Source organism: Macrotis lagotis, chromosome 2, assembly GCF_037893015.1.
Source record: "Macrotis lagotis isolate mMagLag1 chromosome 2, bilby.v1.9.chrom.fasta, whole genome shotgun sequence".
In the NCBI taxonomy this organism is placed as follows: Eukaryota; Metazoa; Chordata; class Mammalia; order Peramelemorphia; family Peramelidae; genus Macrotis; species Macrotis lagotis.
In genome coordinates, this window is record NC_133659.1 from 290,585,042 (window position 1) to 290,610,614 (window position 25,573).

A 25,573-nucleotide genomic window follows, 5' to 3' on the forward strand; every position below is an offset into this window, starting at 1 on the left:
AAATCTGCCTTCTCTAATATCTACCCTCCAATTTCTAAGTCTTCCTTCATACTATTTTTCCATGTAACAGATGACAAATCTGGTTTTTCTCCAAGTTAACTATCTCGAATCTCTTTCAGCAATCTTCCTCTAACACAGTCATCAGTTCTCTCTCTCTCTTGGTTTGCTGCTTCTCTACAGGTTCTAGCTTATCAATGCTCTCCCTAAATGAAGGTACTCAGAAATATGCACAGTACTTCACATGGCCCTGAGAAGAGTCAAGGACAGCACAATCTCCTCTTCTTAGACATTTTGAATATTATATCTCTTTTCCAGACTAGGAATTATTCTTTTATATTACCCCATTGATACTATGAGAGACTCACTGAACTTACTCAATTCCTAAGATCTGTCACTTAAATTAGAGTCAACTGTGCTATTGCTACCATATTATTTATACAGTTAATTTTTTATACCCAAGTGTCGAACATTTTATAAAATTTGGACCATTGTTCAAGCTCATTAAGATAGTTAAGGATCCCTTAACATAATCTTCTATTTTAAGCTCTGGTCACTCTCCATTATATTTTCATGATTACATTCATTCTATTTCTTCTATTTTCCCTCTCACCATAAACCTACATGGAATGTTTACTTCCTTCTTCTCCTAGACATATTCTACCCATCCACTGAGGTCAAGTTCATCTCATTTCTTTTATTATCTTATCCCAACGTGGTTTCTCCTCTCAACTCCTAAAAGCAAATTTTCATGCATAAATATTTTATCTTCTCAACTGGAATGAAAGCTTCTTGAAGGTAGAACCTTCTTTGTACCACCAAATATTTCTAGAAAGCTTGAAACTAAGGCACTAAAAGTAGATTCACAAATGCTGGTCTCGTGTAGTAAGAATGAAAAATGATGAAATTTGGTCTATATTTAACCTTCAATAGTCAATTATTGCTGAAATTTCTTATTTTTACTAACATAATTTAATTTGATTATAAATTCAAATATATACTATAGTTACTTTTTCGAAGGGCAATAATTGGAAAGATCAAGAATATTGTTGAAATAAACATGGTGTAATTTCTAGCAACTGTTCATAAATCAAAAAACAAAAGCTACTAAAGTATCATTCTTGTTTTGTATAGCAACTTCTTCCCAAATTTTCCACTCTCTAGTATCTTATCTTCAAAGTTTATTAGTCATTTCAAGAATTCTCACCGTTCCCTCAAAACTCTTATTCCATTTGGTAAATCATTAAGTTTTAGATTGTATTATTTTCTTGGTTTATTGTATTATTTTCTTGGTTTATGCCTTTTAAGATGAGCACACTAAAATGAATAGTCTTACCCTCACTTCCGGAGGAGTCCTGGATATCAAGTTCTGGCGAGGAATAGCCTTTTACCACTTTCTTCGCTTGCCTGCTTGGTTTATGCTTCATTTTTGGAACACTAACCTGAAATTCACAAATTTATGAAAGTAAATTGGCTGAGAAATGTTGGTTCCAGACACAAGAAATCACTTACACAGAAAAGATGTTTGGTGGTAGAAAGTATTATATATAGTCTTTGAGTAAAAAGTTAACAGTCCAGTTTTGCCATCATATTAAGCATTGTGAAGGTGAAATAATACTAGAAAGAGAAAATGATGCCAGGATGTGGGAGGGGGGCCCTTAAACACTATGCAGAATTCACAATTTATTCCAGAGTCAACAGAGATATTGAGACATCATCAGAAGTAGTGGCAAATGTAGGTTCAACATAAAGAAAAATCTTCCCAACAGTTTGATCTCTACAAAAGAACAATGAACTGCCACAGGAAGCAGTAAGTTCTCCCCTACCTAGAGATTTACAGAACCTAGATGATCACCTATCAGATGTGCTACTCAGTGAATTCATGCTTAGATATGGATTAGATTAGATGACCACTATGCTGCCTTCCAATTCTGATATTCTGTCAAAGTTTTTATTTCCATTTTATTTACAAAACAAAACATATAAAATAAAATTCAACAAATATTTACCAAATGCCAACCATACAGTTCAGTTTAGTTAAAGCCTAGAATGCATGAGGGTTTAGCCCATGAGATAAGGTTAGAAAGGTGGCTTTCAATGTCAGGACAAAAATTAAAAATGGAGGAGACATGGTAGCATGAAAGCTACTTAGGAGATGCCCTTGTTAGCTCTCCTCAAACATCCATAACTTGCTCTAAATCTGTTTTGTAATCACCCTAGTCAACAACTAAACCTGTGCCCTAGCCTTTCCCTCAATGCCTATGTGCAATCAGTTACTAATTCTTCTATACTCTACCATCCTGTCCCTTTCTTACCTCTACCCCACTTTCTTCCTCCACTTCTATCACAGTCTTCAAACTAGCCTTCATAATACTGCAAGAGTATTATAATTGTAATATAAATAGCTCAATATAAAAGTAATATAAGTAACTTTATAAGTCACCTAAGTCACTTTTTAAGTGACCCCAAGTAATTAATCTCTCTCAGCCCCAGTTTCTTCATTTATAAAAAGAAGGGGCTGGACTTAAGGATCTACAAGTTCACTTTTATTTATAAAATTTAAGATCCTATTTTATTACAAGGAAAAATTCTATCTGTACAAAAATATTTATAACAGTTTTATTTGTGATAACAAAAACCAAGAAACAACCTAAATGTGCAATTGGAAAATGTTTGAATATATATGGTAATATCTATCAATGTAATGGAGTATTACTACAGCATAAAAAAATTTAAAAATTGAGGAAAAAAATGGAAAGTCTTATCCAAAGCTATAAAGAATGGAAAAAAAAGTAGAATCAGAACAAAATGTACAATGATTCACCATATAAAAATGATTACCACAAAAAATTTGGAAAAAATATTTAAGTGATTAGAAAGGGGTCATGGAAGCAAACAAGATTTTATGTTATACTTATATTTTAATTTTAATATTTTTTCAAAACAAGGACAGGGATAGGCACTGGACTTGTGATTTCAGTGGTATAAGGAATGCCTACATGAAGCAAATGCTACCATCCATGCAGGTCTTTCAGAACCTCTGCAACTTACAACTTTACAAGAGTTGCCCAGAGCACTGACAAATAACATGGATCACCCAAAGTCACATAGCACAATCCATGTCAGAAGCAGGATTTTCATCTACATCTCCTGACTTAAGGCCAACTCACCAGTCACTACTCCATGCTTTCTCTATTTCAAAACAAATGGTAAACGATTTTAAATTTATGGTTTTTATCAAGTTTGGTTTTTTAGTTTTTTAAATCACTACATATCCATACTGAAAGCATTAATAGAAATAGCTAAGTTTAATTCCATTTTGAGGACATACCATTGGTGTCCGATGTCTGACTTTAGTTTGAATGACACCATCCTTTTCAAACTGTATCAGATCATTCAGAGGATCCCATGGCCGGGTACTATTGAGAAAAAAGAAAAATATTTGTTAGGGGTATCTTCATCATAAAAAAAAAAAAAAACTCTTTAAGAAGCCAAGGTGGCGCAGTGGAAGGGCAGCTAGGTGGTGCAGTGGATAAAGCACCGGCCCTGGAGTCAGGAATACCTGGGTTCAAATCCGGTCTCAGACACTTAATAATTACCTAGCTGTGTGGCCTTGGACAAGCCACTTAACCCCATTTGCCTTGCAAAAACCTAAGAGGAAAAAAAAAAGCCACCCACCTTAACATGACATGATGCTATCTGCTATACAAAGAAGACATATTTCCCACCTCACTATTTACATGGAATAGTTTTCTTTGGTTTTTTTTTTAAACAAAACAAAACACCAGAATGGACTTCTTTCATATAAAAATAAACTTTTTTTATAAAGGGCTACTCACTTAAAACAGCAAATAACAATGAATTGTTGATAATTAAACACTATATGAAAGGTCTAGCTATGTTTTATGTAAACAAATAGAATAGTCCCCTCATTCAAAGAATCCTGGGACAAAAGAAAACACACACAAATAAATAAATGGTAAGGAAAACTGGTTTGGGAAAAGGACTAAAAACTGAAAAGATTGAAGAAAGCTTCAGGGGGAAGTGGTACCTGCTCTGAGCCCTGAAGGATGTTCTAGATTCTGAGATGCAGAAATGAAGCAGAAAGGGCATTCTTGGCATGAGATGAATGCTTGTGCAAATACACAAAGGCAACAGGTGGAGCTTAATGTTCAAAGATTAAGTGATATTTAAGTGATTAGGAGGGGTCATGGAAGCAAACAAGATTTTCTGTTATATTTATATCTTAATTTTAATATTAATATCTATTTTATCCAATTGGGCAGAATAATGCTCTTTTGGAAGCCAAGTGTTATGAAATAAAGCTAGTGGGTCAGGTGAAGACCAGACTATCAAGGGTCCTTCACACCAGGTAGAGGCACTATTATTTTTATCCTAGAATAAATGTCAAGTCATTGAAGCGTTCTGAACAGGAAGGTCAGACCTGTACCTTAATAGGTGCATTTAACAATATACTCTGCAAACTCACCATTTGATTTTTATAATGTAAATACACTTAAAAGCTAAAGATCACAGCCACTCTAATACACCAGGCTTCAATTTTTTAAATTACTATAAAAAGAATGGCAGAAATGTGTTAATCTGCAAAAACTGCTCTAAAATGTTCTATTTATAATTTATAAAGCATTTTAAGTTACTTACTCAGAGAATCTATAATGCCATTCTCCTGTGACGGAATCAAGTTCAAACAACTTGCAAACCCATTCTTCATTTTTTCCTTTCCGTTCTCTGGCAGACTTTCTTTGAGCTTCTTCTAAAACATATTTCTCCTGAGTAGCTTCTGTCTGATCTTTGGCATTTATGGCCCGAGTAACCCGTTGCCACAGCCTGGTAAAGTGATATAAGAAGAAAATAATTTGAAAACCAATCTTTATGTACCCTTCCCCACTCCCCCTAGCAATCAACACATATTAATTTATTAAATTTGTATTATAGCCAGGCACTGTGCTTGTTACATGGAATACAAATTTAAATAAACAATCTTTTGTTTACAAACAAAAAAAAAAACAAGACCTTACATTCTAATAGAGAAAACAACAAAGTTACATATAAAGGGAAAAAATAAATATAGTCTGAGAACAGCTGCAACAGTTGAAGGGGAAACTTCATGTAGAAAGATATGCTTTAGTTGTCTTTTTTGCATATTTTAAATATACTTCTAATATTTTATTCCCCCCCATTACATGTAAAAATAATTTTTAACATTTAAAAAAAAGATACACTTCTAGATGCATTCGGACTGCAGTGGTTCTTTTTCAGGAGCTGGATTGATAGCATTTTCCATTATAAATCCTTTAGAATTGTCTTGGATCATTACATTGCTGGGAAGAGCTAAGACATTCACAGTTGATCATTATACAATACTACTGTTACTTTATATAATGTTCTCCTGATACTGTTCATTTCACTTTTCCAAGTAAGTCTTCCCAGGTTTTTCTGAAAGCATCCTGCTCATCATTTCTTCTAGCATAATATTTCCAAAACAATCATCTATCATAACTTGTTCAGTCATTCCCTTCTCCCATTTCTTCTAGGATCTCATTTGAGTAGTCATCCTTTTTTTTCTCCTCAATCTTTAATCTTCCCCCCTTCACTGACTTCCTGATCCTAAATAATCTTTTATGGCATTGGTATCAATCTCAAATGGAAACAGAGGCCACTAATCTATCTATATAAAGATCCCTATGGGCTGCATATTGACTTAGATTTTATTCCCCCCACCTCCATTTATTCTATTCTCTCCTTTCACCCTATCCCTACCTCAAAAGTGTGTTGAATTTGACTAGCGCCTCCCACAATCTTTCCTCTCCTATAACCTACGTTCCCCCTCCCCTCCCTCTGTCCCCTTTCTCTCATCTCTTTCTGCTCCTTTTTTCCTCTTGTGTAAAACAGATTTCTATACTCAATTGAATGTGTGTTATTCCTTCTCTGAGTCACTTCTGATGAAAAGTAAGGCTCACTCACCCTCACCTTCCTCCCTTCCACTCCACTGAAATGGCTTTTTTGCCTTTTTTATACAAAATAGCTTACCCCATTCTATTTTTTCCCCTTTCTCCCAATCCTTTCTCATCAATTAACTCCAATATTATACTTTCATATTCAGTTCCCTCCTGTGCCCTATCTATTCTATGTATGTATGTATCTATCTATCTATCTATATGTTCCTTCTAACCGCCCTAATAAATGAGAAGATTCATGTGAGTTATCAGTATCTTCTTCCCATACAGGAATACAAGCAATGCAACATCATTAAATCCCTCATTATTTGCTCTTTCATCTAACCTCTCTATGCTTCACCTGAGTCCTGTACTTGAAGATCAAACTTTGTTAAACTCTGGTCATCAGGAAAGTTTGAAAGCCCCCCATTTCAGTGAATGTCCATCTTTTCCCCTGAAAGAGGATGTTCAGTTTTATTGAGTAGTTGATTCTTTGTTGTAATCCAAGCTTTTTTGCCTTCCAGAATATCATATTCTAAGCTCTCTAGGAGCCCTTAATATGGAAGCTGCTAAATGTTGTGTTTTCCTGACTGTAACTACATGATATATGAATTATTTCTTTCTGGCTGCTTGCAGTACTTTCTTCTTGATATAGGAGTTCTGGATTTTCATTTTGGGATCCCTTTCGGGGGGGATCAGCGGATTCCTCAATTTCTATTTTACTTTCTGCTTCTAAGATGTCAGAGCAATTTTCCTGAAAAATGAAGTCTAGGCTCTTCTTTTGGTCATGGCTTTCAGGTGGCTCAATAATTCTTAAATAGCCTCTCCTGGATCTGTTTTCCAGGTCAGTTGTTTTTCCAATGAGATATTTCACATTTTCTTCTAGCTTTCATTCTTTTTGTTTTGTTTCTTGATTTCTCACAAAGTTATCAGCTTCCCTTAGCTCCATTCTACATTATAAGGAATTATTTTCTTCAGAGTTTATCTCCTTCTTCATCTAACTAATTTTGCTTTATAAGGCATTCTTCTCACTAGTCTTTTGGACAGCTTTTAACTATTTGACCCAAACTAGTTTTTTATTTTCTTTAGAATTTTTTTCTATCTCCTTCAAGAAGCTGCTGATTTAGTTTTCATGATTTTCCCACATCACTCTCATTCTCTTCCCAATTTTTCCTCTACCTTCCCTACTTGAATTTCAAAAGTTTTTTTTGAGCTCTGCCATAGCCTGAAACCAGTTCCTATTTTTCTTGAAGGCTTTGGATTCAAAAGCTTTGTCGTTATATTCTGAGTGTGTATTTTGATCCTCTCTAGGACCAAAGTTATTGTCTATGGTTGGATTATATTTTCCTTCTGTTTGCTCATTTCCCCAGCCTATATCTTGATTTTAACTCTGTTACAGTGGAGCTGGCTCAGCTTCCAGAGGTCACACTGTCCCAAGCTTTCAAGGGCTTTTGCAGCTGTTTTCAGGAACCTCAATTCCTCCAAGGTCTAATGAGAAGCTCTGACTGCTCTCTTGGTCTGTGCTCTGGTCTGTGACCACAAGCTCTCCCCTCTGCACTTGAGCTTTGAGGACCCCGTGCTCCACTACAGGCCACGAGTTATATTGTGCTTCTGCTCCTTTCCTGAGACTGGGGCCCCCAGATTGGGACCTGGATCTAAGCAGGGGCAAAGCAACAGAGTCCTGCCTCAGGAATAGCAAAGAGACCTCTGCAAACTCCCCCGACCTCCTTACTATCCATGGGCTGAATGCTCTGGAAGCAGCTGCCAGGTGGCTCCCGAGGTCTGCTACTGGTCCCCTGAAGCTGGGTCTGCATTGAGGCCTGTGCTGGACCAGGCTCACTCTTGTTTGGCAGTTTTTCTGCTCACCTTCATAGTGGTCCTTGACAATCCCTGGGTTGAGAGGCATCCCAGTGACCGGCTGTTCCTGGATGGCTAGAGCCAATTTGCTCTGGCACATCCAGTCTGAGCTGTGGCCTCGTTCTAACTCCAATGTAACAGACCCTTCCCTCAGATCTTCCAAGTTCTCTTGGACAGGAAAATTGTTTCACTTAATCTTTTTGTGAGTTCTGCCACTCTAGAATTTGGCTAGAGTCATTATTTAATGATATTTGGGGTGGTCTGGGGGAGAGCTCAGAGTTCTTGCTGTTACTTTACCATCTTGGCTCTGCTCCCCTCTCATCATGACTTAGTTTTAAAATGTATTGCTACTTGTTTTATTTTATTTATTTTATTAAATATCTTCCACTTAATTACAATGAAGTCTGGTTTGGGTCACACTTGGAATGTTGTGGGCAGCATATGTGGACCCCTCTGCTTTACTCTGGCCCTTCTACTCTATCCACCTAGTGATCTATCTACTCTCCATCAAATTTGTAGTAGTTTTCTTTTTTGTTAGCAAAGAACTGCAAATTGCAGTGATGTCAATCAACTGGGAAATGGTTAAATAAACTGGTATATATGTATGATGGAACATTACTCTGTATAAGAAATGATAAGTTCAATGATTTCAGAGGGACGATCAGAAAACAATGAAGAGCACTATGAGCAGAACTAAGAGAACAGCAGTATTTTTTAAGAACAATTTTGGATAACCATGTTATTTTATCATAAACACCCAGATTAACCATAAAAATCCTATGAAGGAAGATGTTTGAATCTTATGATGGTCATCTCTCATGGCAGAGTGGTGTTATATGATAACTTTGCTGTATATTTGAAAGGAATACTAAGCTGTTCATAATGGAGCTACAATTACAGGTGCAATCCTCTGTTGTTCTATCCCACTTTGTTATGGAAATGCTTGTTTTATTTCTTAAGTTCAGAATTAAATAAATGAATAGGTAGATAGGTAGGCAGACAGACAGACATATAGATAGATGAAACACGAATATTATTCCATTATATCTAATAGCATGTGTTTTTTAGGCAATCATTCACTTTGAATGCACATCATAGCATACTATTTTCACTTTAAAAAAAACGTCCTTGCTTTTTCTCTTTTGTTCTTTTTCTTCTTTCACAGCATGTCTAATATAGAAATATGCTTAACGTGGATGCACATATATAATACCTTATGTCAATTGCCTGCTGTCTTGGGGAGGAGGGAGGAGGAGCAGGAGGAAGAAAATTTTACAAAAATGAATGTTGAAAACTATCTCTATATGTAATTGGGGAAAAAAAGTCTTTGTTAAGGAGTATCACTCTAATAACTACTTATCATTATTAAAGGTAGCAGAAACTCTGTAGGCATGGAACAAAAATGGTGTGTGTGTGTGTGTGTGTGTGTGTATGTGAGAGAGTGAGAGAGAGACAGAGAGAGACAGAGAGAGAATCAGAGACAGAGAGATGTAACTAGCTTTGCTGATTCTTTTTTCTTTTTTATTGAAAGAGAGGAATCTCTGGTAGAGGGAGTGAAGGGCAGCTAGTATCACCATGAAGAGAGCTATGGGTCTGGAATCAAAAAGACTCATCTTCCTAAGCTTAAATATGGCCCCAGGCACTTACTAGCTCTGGGCAAGTCACTTAACCCAATTTGCTGCAATTTTTCCATCTGTACAATGAGTTGAAAAAGGAAATGGTAAACCATTCCAGTATCTTTGCCAAGGAAACCCCAAATGGGATCACAAAGAGTCAGACAACTGAAAACTGGAACAAAAGAGGGAAATTTAAAACAAAAGATATCAATAAAAATATTTTCCCCAAACCACATCACCCTTTACACAGGCTTCTTCTTTAAGTATCTGAGTCCAGAAGGATGGAGTGATAAACTGGAGTCAGATATCTGAATTCAAATCCTGGCAAAAGACATTGAGGGTCCTGAATGGATTTTTTAATTTTAAGGACATGTGATTTCACTGACATGAGTGCCCCCCTCCTGTAACAGTGACCAGAACAATTCACATGTTGACTCCTGAGATGACAGTTTAAGATGCTGCTGACAAAGCAGCTGGGTAGCACCATGGAGAGTGCATGGTCTAGAAGTCTATGGTCTATGAGTTCCAGTCTGATCTCAGATACTTATAGCCACATGTCCCTGGACAAGTCACTTACTCTCTGTTTGCCTCCACTGTCTTAACTACAAAATGAGGTAATAAGGACACCTATCTTCTAGGTCTATCTTGTAAAAACAAAGGCGAAAATATCTGTAAAGAGTCAGGTATAATTCCTTGCACATAGTAGGCACTGTATAAATGCTAACTACTATTATTACTACTACGACTATATTTAGCCTCTTCATTACTATTATGGAACTTGAGAATTATATCATGATGTGCCATGAAATAAGATGAAAGAACCCTGGAATAAAAATGAAACCATTCAGAATTTTCATGGTATTTTTCATACATCTTTAAAACACTTGAATGAATTTCTCTCTTAATATGAGAATTGTTGTCAACTAAATTCTCCATTTGCTTTCATAAAAAAATTTTTTTTAAGTATTTTCCATTATTTTTGAAGTCATGCAAAATAAATGCCTATAACAATGCAGGAAAAGGTAGGGGTGTGCAGGTAAACCTGTATGTGTATTAAAAAAACTTCTTATGTTTAAACTTAGAGTGTGATCTAGTGGAATGAGGGCAAGAGTACTATATTTTGGGATGGAGGACCTAGACCCAAATTTTCTCCCTCCTATCTATTGATTGTGCAACTTTGGGTCTGAGCATCTTTCATGTACAAAATGAGGGGCTGGACTAAGTGACCTGTGAGGTTATAGCTAAGGTCCTCTATAGCTAGCTTGAGTTTCTCTAAACTATACACTAAGTTTCCTCATCTGTAAAATGGGTATAATAACAACTGCAGTACATTCCTCATATAGTACTTGGAGGAAAGTACTTTATAAATCTTAACTATATGATAAATATGACTTATACACCAATAAATGCCTTGGCTGCCTCTTTACATAGTACACTCCATACTAAGACGACAGAATCTGAGGAGGTCCTATTATCACAGAAGATGAAAAGAGGTTACTATTTTAAAAAATGCTGAGAGATATAGAAGAAACTAAGAAGGCAACGTATCTTACAGATGACTTAGATTCCCCTTGATTTTTCTCACCTATTTTGCAGTGTTTAATCAAATAATACAACTCAAAAAACTTGAGGTTATCCTCTTCAGAAATGTTTTATAGAAAACTATATATTCTTTTTTTTTTAGTTTTTTTTTTTGCAAGGCAAATGGGGTTAAGTGGCTTGCCCAAGGCCACACAGCTAGGTAATTATTAAGTGTCTGAGACCAGATTTGAACCCAGGTACTCCTGACTCCAGGGCCAGTGCTTTATCCACTGCGCCACCTAGCCGCCCCTGAGAACTATATATTCTTCAAACAGGTTTTTCTCTTTGGCACTCATGGTCTCTTAGTCAAGTGGATTTTCATGTTAGAGGAAGTTTCTGAGTTTGAGTTCTTTCAGCCTCCTCACTGTGGTGACTGCTTCACATCAGACAGTCAATCAATATTTAGGAAGTGCTTAATATGTGCCTGAATTTTGCTAAGACATCAAATGTAAATAAATTTTTTTTAAAAGAAACTGAGAGGAAATATTCTTCTTCCTTTTTTTTACAGGAAAGGGTAACTGACTGCTTTTTTAATAGATTAGGTTGGAGCTATTGTTCTTTTAACATGGTGTCTTTTCATCTTTTTCATTTCTTCTAATCCAGCTAGAACTTACTATAATTTCTGTTCCAATTAGTTAATGAAAAGGATGCATGGATAGTTCAAAGTTCATTCATTTATTGTTGTTTCATTATAAGTTCCAAACTGACCATCTTCCCCTCCTCTCATCCCTCCCAACAAGAAGAGATTTGTATATGTCTTTGTGTGTGTGTGTGTGTCTGTGTGTGTATGTCTGTGTCTATTGAACTGAATATTTAAAATACTCAGAACAGCTTAGTCATTCACAATTTTTCTTCAACAGTAGTGTTCTTACTGTATACAATTTTCTCCTGGTTTTGCTTTTTCACTCATTATTTCCATGAAAGTTTTTCTACATTTTTCTAAAATCAACCAGCTCATCATTTCTTACTGCACAGAAGTATTCCATCATAATCTCTTAGTTATGTACAGGAGTGGATTTTTTTAATAGTTTATAAATCTATGACTTCTTTCTGATTCTGTATGTCTGTTTTTATCCAAAAACCTCATTTTCTATTATATTTTTTTCCTGTGCTCATTTTGGCACTGAAACAATTAAATATCAGGATATATGTAATGCTCAATTTTAGGATCTTGTAAAGTTTTCTAAAGACTTTTCTTTACTTCTTCATTCTCTGCAATGCATGCAGTTATCATCATGGGGGTCAACTTGCTTAAGTATCCATCATCAGCATGAATAACAAAACTAACTGGCCCATGAAACAGTCTGTATCTGTGGAAATATGATAAAAATAAATTCCCCTACTTTCTTTCTGATGTGTCTTAAGGAAAATCATGAAAAGTCACCACCACATTTGGCTGCAACTTTGTGTTGTTTCTTTTGTGAGAGTGAGGATATGAATGTGATTCAATTTCTCTGGTCAATTCACTAATCACTAGCATATCAAGAAAATCACTAGTTTCCTCTAACCATAATTTCATGATATGCAGTTTTGTTCAAGTTTTGTGGACTGCAACACTCCAGAGTAATAGAATGTCTTTAATAACTCATGTGGCTGAAAAATTTATAACCCTGTGATAAGCCTAGCAACAAATTTCTCTGAATTCCAGTAAGATGATCCTCAGACAATTGACATTTCCAAGGTCACATCAAGGAGTGGCAAAGTTGCAACGTGAACCTGCATATTTTCTAATGCAAATGTTATTCTCTTTCCAAGAAAATGAACACTTGCTAGCTAAGTGCCATGAGAGTAACATATTCTTTTTTTATATTTATAGTTCCTACAAGGTCCCCCAAATAGAATTCTATTACATAAAATAGTATCAGGAGACTAAAGGAAAATAAAAGGTTGCAGAAAAGAGGAAAATTGAAATTCTGAAAATACATATTTATCTTGTGATATAGTGAATCTCTAAAGTGCTAAGTCTGGCTCTGTTTTTTATATATTGGCTATATGACTGTATGTCAGTCACCTAATCTCTGGTTGTCATGCAATTCAAATTATAAATTGTGAAATAATCATTGATCTACATCAGTAGCTGAAATTTACTCACATGAATTTTCCCTTAGCCATGAAATTACAAGTCAAGACAAAATAAACTAAGCCTTACCTGAAAACAGGTATACTTACTTCTCTGATTCAAATGGCTCTTGTTCTTCAAATTTTACAGTATGCCTTATTAGTCTTCGCTGTTTAATTTCATTAGTTGGATTCCAGAAGATCTCTAAAGAATCAGTCTTTTTATCATTAATAATGACTTCACTATCCTGTTTAAATAATAAAAAAAAAAATTATCTTTTAAAAATATCTCCTTTGTTTTTACAGATTTAATGTTTTAATAATGTTATAATGTTTGCCCTTCATTCTCGAAGACAGCATGACAGCAGGGAGATGATGCCATGTTAAGCACATGATTTAGATTTGAGTGAGGGGGTGCTGGGCTAAGTCACTAGTCTCACTTTCTCCTCCAGAGCCATCTGGGTTCAGTTGACAGATCAAGACGACTGGAGATGATCCTGGATGCAAGGCAATAAGGGATAAGCAACTTGCCCAAGATCACTCAGCTAGTAAGTGTCTTGAGGCTGGATTTGAACTCAGGTTCTCCTGTCTCCAAAACCAGTGCCATCTTGCTGCCCATTTTTTACAGATTTATATTTGTTATTGACTACCAACTACCACAGGGGAGAAATGTGATGTGATCACTTTTTTCCTATTAGTTATATATCTCTTCCTTCAAATTTGATTGGCTAAAATTTGAACACTATGGTTCTTTTCTCTTACTACTGAATATTCTGAAAATTAAAACTCATTTAAGAGTTTAGTCCCTTTTCCTATAGTTAGAGATCACATTATCTAAGATTTTTTCTAATAAATTCAGTGTCTAAGATTGGTGCAATTCAAATCACTTTCAAGTAATTGAAGACAACACTTATACATATAGTTAAAAAAACTGAATCAAAACATTTTTCTAAGACATATCATTACTTTTCTTTTTGAACATTATTTTATAAGTCAGTTTGTAAAAGTTGATACTCACCCAATGGCCTTCTAAAGTAGCCAACACTTCTTTTCCAAGTTTAAGCTTCCCTGATATCTGATTAACACAGTCACTACTACCTAGAAATGGCTTTAAAAGAAAAATTCATTATTTTAAAACTAAATACATACAACAATGACCACATGGACAAAAATGCTTCAAAACTGGTTTGCAGACATTCATATCTTGTAATATAAATTCAAATACTTTTAGTAGCAACCAATAAAGCTTTCTACATAGAATACTTTTTTTCCTGAAGGAAAAAAATGCAGCAAAAGATAATGACCTGTTCAGAGTCAAAAATTCTTTTAAAGTATTTGTATCACCTCTTCTATGTACCTTTCTCTGATCACTGGTAACTTCAGTGTCTTAATTTTTTTTTCTTTTTGGTTTTTGTAAGGCAGTGAGGTTAAGTGATTTGCCCAAGGTCACACAGCTAGGTAATTATTAAGTGTCTGAGGCCGGATTTGAACTCGGGTCGTCCTGACTCCAGAGCCGGTGCTCTATTCACTGTGCCACCTAGCTGCCCCTGAATTTTCTTAAAGCACTTTGTCCTAGGCTAACTTTTAAACTTTTATCTCATCAATTCAAACTTTTTAAAGCAAATATAAAGTATTACTAGACATATAAGTTATATGTAAATAAATATGTATTTATTATGCATAGAGGCATATATTTTTATATATACATCATAGCTCCACTCTCAGATTTAAAAGGACATCTCCAACAGAAACTATTTTAAGATTAAACATTTTAAATTTAGTTATGGTATCAAAACAGATTCAAATGACCACTTTTTGAAAGAAGTTTGTGTGTCCTAGCACCAAGTGCTTTATTCTCATTGTGAAACTCACTCCAATCCTGTGGAGTGGGTACTACAAATAATATCTCCATTTAACAGATAGTAAGTTAATTTGGCATAGTCACATCCCCTAGAGAATCATTTCCTTTCTCTTCTTGCTTGCTTTGATTTGTATTGACTATAAAAGTCTTTCAAGTGTCATATAATTGAAGCCACCTATTTTATACTTTTTAATCTTCTCTATCCAATTTTTCATCTAATCATGACTGTTAAATAGTTCTTTTTAAATTTTTTAAATAGTGACTTTTTTGTTATACTAAGTAATGTATCCATGTCAAACTTATTTTAGCATATGACTTAAGAGATGCTGGTTTAAACAAATTTATGCCAAGCTGCTTTCTATTTCTATCTCCAGCATTTGTCACAATTTTAATAAATAAGAGCTTAATAGATACTAACTAAATGACTAATTTTCTTAGTTCAAATATTGACTTACTTTTCATTCATTAGTTCCTTTGAGATTCTAGAGTTTTTATTCCTCAAACGAATGTTATTTTAATTTTATTTAACTACATTTAAAGCATCTATGTAGTCATCTGATTGGTATAGCATTAAATCTGTAAATAATTTAGATGTTTTTATTAAATTGTATTAAAATTAAATTTTAACCATATGCAACCATGTTTATTTCTTTAAAGTGTTATATAACTATATATAATTCTTGGGGGGGGTAAGAAAACAGGGTTAAGTGACTTTCACAAGGTCACAGCTAGACAATTACAAAGTGTCTGAGGCAGGATTTGAACTTGGGTCCTCCTGATTCCAGGGCCTGTGCTCCATTCACTGCACCACCTAGATGCCCCTTATATAGAATTCTTGCCAAATATTTTAAGCATGTTTTTAGTCATTTTGAATTGCACTTTTTTTATATTCCCTCTTGGATTCTGACAATGTTATATAGTTAGGCTAATGATTTTGCAGATTCATTTTTTATTCTCCTATGTTATTAAAGGCATTAAATGTCTAGAAACTTCTTTTTTGATTCTCTCATATTTTCTAAGTAAACCATCATTTAAAATGTAAATAAGGATAACTTTGTTCTTCTTTTCCCAGTTTTTATGCCTTTAATTTCTTTTCATCTTATAGTACAAAGGAGCATTTCTAGAACTGATTCAAATATTAGTAGACAGTTTGTTTTGTTCTTTGTATTTACTGAGAAAATTTCTAGCATTCTCCCAGTTCAAATAATGCTAGCTTTTAGATTTAAATATATACTTTTTAATATTTGAAAAATGGTCCTTTCACTCCTATTTTTAAAAGAATTTTTGGCATGAATGAATCTTGTTTTTGTCAAAAGGTTATAATTATGTTGATTGTTTTCTTAATGGTGAAATAAAAAAATAAGGAAAGCTTCATTATTATTTTATTCTTGTCCAGAAGTCATCTACATCATTTCACTGTATATGTGCAGATAATGGAAGCATCAGGATATCATTAGTTTTAAAGTTAAATAAGGGGTTCTGTATTGAATAGAACTATTATTATATGAGACAAAAACTTCATAAATTCAAAAAACATGATTTATTAAGGAATAGAGAAAAGGATAGGGATAGGAGGGAGATAAGACAGGGACTAAAAATTTAATTTCAATGCAAACTTGTGCTTTCTCTGTTATTTACTGTCTCATAAAGCTACCTATAGAAGTGGTGTCAAATTTAAATCAAAATGGGATCCATAATAATACATATAGGCCATAAATTGATTAGTTTTTAGATCTAAATAAATATTTTATCATATTTTTTTATTTTGCTAAATATTTCCCAATTGTATTTTAATTTGCTTCAAGTCAGACTCTAGTGTATTGTGGAATGAGAGAAGTTAGGTTAAATCATTGCCCCAGGGTCAAAAGGTCAGTACATATTAAAGGTGAACATGAACCCAAGTTGTCTTCCTGCCTTACTCTCTATCCATTACAACAAGCTGCCTCTCTTGATTTAATACAGTTCTGAAAAACTGATCACAGAAATAGTATAAATAAGGGATTCATGAACTTGCCAATTACTCTTCCATCAAAGATATGAATGAAATGTCAGCTTTTTATCTGTTAAATATACATAGAAAACGTACATAGAAAAGAATGAAAAAAAAAGATAATCTTTCATTTGTGTTTAAAAATCAAAATCTTAGTAAATCAAGATATTTTAAACCATTCTATATTCCAAAGAATGTAGGTTTGTTGGTTTGGGGTTTTTTTTTTTTCTTTAAATTTGTTAGGCTGAGAATAAATCTTAGAATATCATCTGGTATCATTTCTAGTGTGTAAAAACATCAAATTAAGCATCATTTTATAGCCTCTCTAATATATTACTATCTGCTTATGCACCTGGATTTTATTTTCATTCTTATCTGTTTACAATGTGTGTTTTCCACCCCACCTGTCTTATATTCTAAGCCTCTTTGGTTTATATCTATATAACTTTGCTCAAGCTTCACACGGCATTACCGTAAATCAGGAGGTTCCCACCTAACAATTTCTGACCTTTAATTTGAATTCAAGTACTGCACTATATCCAGTTTTCTGACATGTAATGTTGACAGTTCCCCCAAGCTCCAAAGTCATTGTGCCATACAAAATTCCTAAAGGAAAAAACAAAACAACTTAATTTGAGCATTTTTTGAAAAGAATAAAATATGCAGAAACACACAAACATTCATTTGTAAGGAGCAAGGTCAGAGTAAATACAGAATCAACTTCCATATCACACAATAGGTGTTTTTTTCAATTGTTTTCAGTTGTATCTGACTCCTTGAGACCCCATTTGGGGTTTGCCTAGCAAAGACACTGGAGTGATTTGCCATTTCTTTCTTCAGCTTATTTTAGAGATGAAGAAACTAAGTCAAATAAGGTGAAGTGACTTAATCAGGGTCACAGAAGCAACTAGGTATCTGAGATCACATTTGAACTCAGGAAGAGGAGTCTTCCTGACTTCAAATCTGGGGCTCCATTCACTGAGAAGGGAATGAAAAAAATCTCTATTGTCTGCCAAGAAAATGACAAATGGGGACATGAAGAGTTGAATAAGACTAAAAAAAAAACAAAACACAACTGAATGACAAATGGACAAGTATTATACTTCAATAAGACGTCAAAGAAAATCTAATTAAAAAAATACAGCAAGACTTCTGATCCTGACCACCCATGAAAGATTATACTCTGGATCAAAGATAGTTAGTCTGATCAAATGGGGTTAGTGTCTCAATTTACCAGTGTCACAAAGAACCATGTTCTCTTCTCTCAATCATCAAATCATTGATATGAAAACATCTCTCTATTGCTGATTAGTTAGAACTTGGGTTACTAAATAGTCATGTTTAAGTCTTTCAGAGTATGTTTTACTCTTTGTAGTCAAGCAATAATACAATTCACAATAGTTACTTTTCATCATTATTGGTTCATGAAAGCAGCACGAATGGCCCCTCAAGTTGGTCATTTCTGGTACAGTCAAAGCACTTAGGTGGTACATATCATAGCACCACAATGGTAGCAGCACTGGCTTAAAATCAGGAATCTTTGGTTATGATGCTAATGCTTCCACTAACTAGGTATGGCAGCTCGGGCAAAGCATTTAATTTGAATCTCAGTTTTCTTATCTAGAAAATGAGAGAAATGGACCATTTTTGCTTCACTGTGTGCAAGGAATTATTATGCTACTAATGGAGAGATACTAAGATAAATAAAACATAGTTCTTACCCTGAAGGGGCTTAGGATCTTATAGGGAGAAAATAAAAGCTTAAATAAAGAGATCAGCTCTATGGTGCTTTTCTAGCTCTAAATTTCTATTCTATTGTAAAATGAATGAGATGACAGAGTCAAAGAGTGGTACAGATTTGTTTAACAAGAAAAAAGAAAGTGAGAGAGAGAGAGAGAGAGAGGGAGAGAGAGAATAACCAATAGACTGTCCTTATAGGGTCAGTATTAAATGTATTATCAATGTGTCAAGCATTCTCCTTGAAAATTCAAGTCTTATAGGATCAAGATTGATAGCTTGTAATCTGGAAGACTGACTCTAAATTTTATATCAACTTGGAAAACTTGGGAGACTTGGTAGGAAAAAAACAGTGAAATACAACAAAGTGTGCATCTGTGAAGAAGAGCGGACAACTTCAAGAAAGAATATAGTGATTTTGTAAATATGAAATAAGGACGCCAAGGTAAACAACAAGGATATAAAGATACTCATATTTACAACTATATAGTATGTTAAGCAAATATTAAAAAAAAATCAACCAATGCTAAAAGCAGTAAAGTCCTGTGTCTGGTTGTGAATTTTATAATCAAAGAAAGGATGTAAAATTTGGGACAAGTCTCAAAGAAAAGGCAAAGAAATCAACAACTGAAAAATCCCGATGAAAGACCAAGGAATGAGATTATTCAATTTAGAAAAGAGAAGTTAAGTACATGATATAATATTTTATCTGTTATGAAAGCAACTTACATAGAAGGTGGTGACCAATAAGGAAGTGACCAATAATACCAAGGGAGTAAGCAAAGGCAAAGAAAACAATTCCTGTAGTATGAGGAATTTAATTTATCTATGAGAACTATGACTATTAAATACTAGGAAAAAAGTAAGCTTCAGTGATGCAATCTTTCCAAAAATCCTTTAAAAAAGAAAGCTGATGACAGTTCTTACTATCTGAAAGCAAGGGAGTAGTTGACTTTTCAACACAACTAAATCATATTTAAAGAAACATGGAATGTTAATTATTTTCATTTGTAGATTAAATTAAACAAAAGATTAAATTAAAATAACAATAGAAAAGAGGTAATTTTTAATAGTTTCTAGATTTCACACTATCTTCTCTCCCACCTTAAACATTTCCCTTTTGTCTAGAAGATTACATCTTTACCTAAAAAAATCATTTTTCTTCTTTTATAATCCAATTAAAGGTAACCTGACAAACCTTTCTCCAAGTCCCTCAGACTGAAACTAAATAATCCTCCCTCTTTTCTGGATTTTTCTTTTGCCCATTATCCCATTCTAAATTTGATCATATGTCTGTGCATATTCCCCTATTAAGACTCTAAGTTCCATGAGGGTTCCTGAGCTTTTTCTTGCCCTTGTATTCCTTAAGTACAATGCTTTGTACACAGGTGCTTAATACTTTTTAATTGAACTGAAAACTTCTTTTGATGGCTAGGATGTCTTGGAGAAGTTATATAACAATCATAACTACCAAACAAATTAAACTCTGAAACTGAAATATAAATCAACCGAATCTTCTATAAATATGCAAGACAACATATGAATGAGTAAAAATATTCCCTTTAGAAAGAGTTTATAATTTTTAATCAATTAACATTTCTTATACAAAAACAAAGTATTTTCTAAAAAATTATAATCTCAGAGAAAAGGTTGGAAGTAGTAGAGACAAATGACCAGAGAGGAATCTGTATTTTTGTATTCTTATCTAGACACACAGAGGCCATGGTCTAGTATATAAAATCAAAGGTCTCGGTAAATGCATGAATCCTCTCAGCAATCCCCAATAACTGATCTATCTTAAAAACTAAAGAACTCACTACTACAAAAAGAAGTCCATTTCACTTCAGATAATTGTGGAAAAGGGACAGGGGTTCTTTTCAGAGGTTTAGAATCTAGCAAAATGATATGTAATAAAAATCAGAAAATGTTCAGTGCATAAGAAGATGTTAATAGCTAGCATGCTATGGTGCTTTAAAGTTTGCAAAGTCCTTTCCATATGTTAATTCATAATTCTCATAACCCCTTCCAATAGGTACAACTATTTTTTATTCCACACAAGGGAAAACTGAGACAAAATGAAGAACTTGTATGCCCAAAGTCACACTGTGTGTAATGCAGGATTTGAACTTAGGTCTTCCAGACTCAATTTACTCAGAAGATGCACTCTACCTCTTGTTAGTTCCTAGTTTACATGGTAAATGCTATGAAATCAAAGATAAAAGAAAAGATCTCTAGCTAGAGAAAAAGGGCAGTAGTATCCACAATGGATTTTTAAAATGAGGAAGATTAGCAATATAAAGTGGGGGGGGGGGGTGATGAGCATTTCTTGTGGGGAAAAACTTAGGAAAATTCTGAGCAAAGACAGCAAAGCAATGGTTCTTTAACTTAGAGTGGTTGAGAGAATTCTCTAGCTGTAGCAAAAACTGTGTGAAGGACAATTATATCAAAGAAGTATGAAAAAAGTAGACTGGGGTCAGATTGTGGGGGACACTGAAAGCCAGGCATGATCTGGGCTTTATCTAATTTACACTGTGGAGTCATTAAGGTTTGTTGAGTGTGTAGTGGTGTGATCACATTGGTATTTTAGAAGGCTAGCTTGGATGCTGCACATGGGATGTTTATGGAATCATCCAGATAGAGATGTCTTAGTGGCCAGATGGAAACATGATTCTAGAATGTACATTCTAAAGCAATCCATACACAAAATATAACTGAAATTACAGTAGTAGATAGTAAGAGAAAAGAGAACAGAAATGGGGCAGCTAGGTGGCTCAGTGGAGCCCTGGAGTCAGGAGTGCCTCAGACACTTAATAATTACCTAGCTGTGTGGCCTTGGGCAAACCACTTAACCCCATTGCCTAACAAAAACAAAAGAGAGAGAGAGAGAGAGAGAGAGAGAGAGAGAGAGAGAGAGAGAGAGAGAGAGAGAGAGAGAGAGAGAGAGAGAGAGAGAGAGAGAGAGAGAGAGAGAACAGAGAACAGAATTAATGCCAAAACTTCTGGGGGATTTCTGCATGAAAGGTATAGGGAAAAGGAGAAAAACGAGAAAAGAAGAAAAAGAAGAAACAATCAAACAATCAGGAGAAAATATGGGCTCTGAAGCTAAGGGAGGGAAACTATCACAAAGAAGATAGTGATGAACAGTATCAAATGCTGCAGAGAAGGGGGGATTTGAAGGTCACTGGATTTGACATATTAGAACTTTTGAATGAACATTTTCACTAAACAGTGTTATGGACAGAAACCAGTGGATGAGTGAGTATAGAAAGTATGTTTCTATAAGCACATGAGGAAGTAAGAACTGATGGAAGGAAATTACATAAAAGAACCAGAGTGGTTCACCTTTCTCTTGAAAAGTGAGACTAAATGCAAAGAAAAACATGTGGATGGTGAACTTCTGTGGTTCTACATGCTAAAACAATCAGCAGACAATGGCAGTAAACTCAAAATAGAGTTTATAAATTCCAGGATGTCTTTAAGTAAGATGATGCTGAACAGACTAATGATTTCATCAATCTCAAGTTTCAACAAATAGTACTCATTTGAGATATATTATAAAATTTCAGAAATTTAAAGTATCTAACTGGATTTTTTGTTCAAATTTATTCTGAACATTTATAAAATTTACCTTTACAATGAGCATATGGCATCGTCATCACATAATCTTCACCTCTATTCAAAAAAGTTAAACGTGCTTCTCCTTCCAGTATGGCAGATAGCGAATTCCCTGAAAGAAGTTGTTCATTTTAATTATACAAAATAAATCCAAATATTCTTACAAGACAATCAGTTAAGTAGCCTGGACTCTCTCCTGTCTTCCTATGGTACCTAATTTGATAGTTAGAAATCACTTTTTGAGATATTTATTTAGTTTAGTGCATATATTTGTAGTGATATACTACAAGTGGAATAAAAAGTATTAATAGTCAGCAAGAACATAAGGATTCAACTGCTGTCATACTGCCTGTACACAGGCAAAGACACCCTTAAATAAAAACTGCCAATTTTCAATGTTTGTCAAAATTTAACCTTCAGTCTCAATTGGTATTTCTAGGAATATTCCAATGAAGTCCTTAGATAAACAAGGAGAGACAAGTTTTTGTTTTCACAAAACATACACATAAATTTACTTGTTTTGTTTGTTTGTTCTTGGGTTGGGGGGGGTTCTTGGGGAAGGTGTTTGTTTTTTTAATATAAATATGGGCATATACTTCTAAATGCTTCTGTTTACCTAATGTTATGTGACCATAATTACTCAATGGTAAGATAACAGGCCAATTACATTTTACATGCTACTGCATGCAATCTTCTCTCTAATGGCTAAGGGAAAAAACATCCATCATTTCTAATCTAATTTCCTTATAATCTGCTCTCATTTATCAAAATAAATCCCAGGCTAGATTTTATGCTTTCTTTCATACATACATACATACATACATACATATATATATATATATATATATGTATATATATATATGTATTCATTCTACACTCACAGACTTTTTGTCTTCTATAACTCAATAAGCTTCTTTTCTTTTCTTTTTTAAGAGACTTCATGGATTTAGAGATGGAAAGAATAAAAATGTAATTTAGTTTAATTCCTTTCTTTTATAGATGAGGAAAAACTGAAGGTCAGAGAGGTGATGCAACCCGACCCAGGTCACACAGGTTATAAACTACAAAGCTGGGATTTAAGCCAAGTCCTCTACCTTCCAATCCAGCACTCCTACTATATCACATTATTTTTCAGGAAAGATCTTGTGTTATATATATATATATTCCAAATCTCCCATCTAAGTATTAATCAAATTTGATTCTGCTTAACTTCTGAAAAAAGATGAGGAAAGGTACATTTAGGGAACTGTGTCATTCTGACGATGCCAAATACTCAAAAATTGTAATTTTCCATTATATAATGAAGAAATTTCTCATTTGAGCAATCAAAATCCTTCACAAGTCAACCCCAATCCAGTTCTTTAGTCTTATTTCATACTACTCTCTCTTTCATATATTCCATATTTTAGATAAATTAACCACTTACTCACTGATGAGTTGTTTTCACCATGTTTACACTAACAACTATCCATGCCTTTGCTCATATTGACTTCTTTCCCTAAAATGGAGTCTCTTTCCTCTACTATCAGTTTCAGACTTCTTAATTATCTCCTTTCTTTTGAAGTTCAATTCAGGAGTCACTTTTGTAATGAAAGTTTTCCTTTTTCCCTCATAATTTTCCTCCCATTTGACTGGACCTCCCTTTTTTGCACTTATCATATTCTGTTCTGTAGAAATTATTTGTAAAATATATCTAACTCCTCTCCAATAGACTGAAATTTTCTCAAGGGAAGGGAACATATCTTGTTTCATTTTTATATCCAAATGCTAATAACAATAAGAATAAGAATAAGAATGGTTGTCCTTCATTCTCAAAGAAGACTACAACATCAGGGAGGAGGCCCCAGAATCGAGGCAATCAGGGTTAAGTAACTTGCTAAAGGTCAAACAGCTATAAATGTCTAAGGCCGGATTCAAACTCCCAACCTCCTGACTTTAAGGTCAGTGCTCTATCCATTATGCCACTATGCCACCTAGCCACCCTAACCTAAGTAAAAGTAGACATTAAATGTTTGTTGCTGTTAAATTACAGCTCTGCAGTTTTTTTCATTTTCCACTATAACATATGTTAATCTAAATATTAATGTATGTATATATTAATCCTTTTCCTAAACAAATATTAGATAAGAGCATCATTCCTAATGATAATTTAAATATCTGGCTTATATGTGTCTAACACTGCCACATCTTCGAAAACTCTGAATGGGCAAGAGCATTTGGAAAACTTCGTTGACACCAGCAAAGCACCAGGCATATTAGAACACTGACTATTATTATTCTTTTCATTACTGTGAAAGACTTTCTAGTCTGACTAAAGATAAAGCATGTTTCTTTTCCACCAGTCAATCTGTTTGGATTTTAAGCCCCAAGACTTACAATTTATTTCTTATGTACAACTGTCCCTTACATTAAGAAAAAAGATTCATTTGAACAAAGTAAGCTCTATTTGTCTTTTTTTTTTTTTTAAGATTTTTGCAAGACAAATGGGGTTAAGTGGCTTGCCCAAGGCCACACAGCTAAATAATTATTAAGTGTCTGAGGCCATATTTGAACTCAGGTACTCCTCATTCCAGGGCCGGTGCTCTATCCACTGCGCCACCTAGCTGCCCCTTCTATTTGTCCTTGATATCTTTTTTTCATTTCAAATAGAGAATTGTTACAAATACCAATGAACTAATAAAGAAAATTTTCAATGACATAAAGGTTACTTAAGGGGATGACAAGGCATTTTGCTAGCTGGATGTTGTAGTTCCTAGCTACAGTAGTTAACTTGCCTTCTATGGGGATTTTTCCTTTGCTTTTGTCATTCCATGCCCTAACTGGAGTATAAGAATCAATGGCCTAATTCGCAATTTGTGGCTTCTAGAACTTAACTATTATTCTCTCATTTGTGTTTATCAAACTAAGTCATAGCACCATTTTTGCTCAGTGTGTTCTACAATCTAACTTATACTGTTCTAAATGAAATATGCAAAATCAAAGGTTTCAGCTTTCCATAAACTAACTTACCCTAATTCAAAAACTCAAAGATCCAGATATCTAGTCTACAACATTTATTTGCATAAAAACTATTATAAGTAAAGATCCTCCAGAAAGGGTACCTAGCACAGCCTTAAGTTTTCTGATATCGTGATTAAGCTACCTTAATGAAACTTTTCTTCCCTCTGCCTTTGATCTGTAAGAAAATGCTAATTTGGAAGAAAACATGGAAAAAAATTTTATTGGATATTTAAGAATGGGAAGTCTATGAACGAAGACCTAGCCAAATTTCACCCTTTTATTGAGGACTCACAGAATTTGAGAG

At 34.3% G+C, this 25,573-nt stretch overlaps 1 protein-coding gene across 14 annotated transcripts in view; it reads right to left on the bottom strand.

Moving 5' to 3' along the window:
- Positions 1–25,573, bottom strand: part of OSBPL8 (oxysterol binding protein like 8) — a 192,673-nt gene that overhangs the window by 7,328 nt on the left and 159,772 nt on the right. For all 14 annotated transcript variants that reach the window (XM_074226466.1, XM_074226462.1, XM_074226460.1 and 11 more), the window contains 7 exons: positions 22,283–22,381; positions 17,426–17,523; positions 14,085–14,174; positions 13,178–13,314; positions 4,660–4,845; positions 3,329–3,416; positions 1,334–1,439 (listed from right to left, as the gene is read on the bottom strand). In XM_074226466.1, the coding sequence (XP_074082567.1) occupies positions 1,334–1,439; positions 3,329–3,416; positions 4,660–4,845; positions 13,178–13,314; positions 14,085–14,174; positions 17,426–17,523; positions 22,283–22,381 (804 nt within the window). The remainder of the gene's footprint in view (positions 1–1,333; positions 1,440–3,328; positions 3,417–4,659; positions 4,846–13,177; positions 13,315–14,084; positions 14,175–17,425; positions 17,524–22,282; positions 22,382–25,573) is intronic.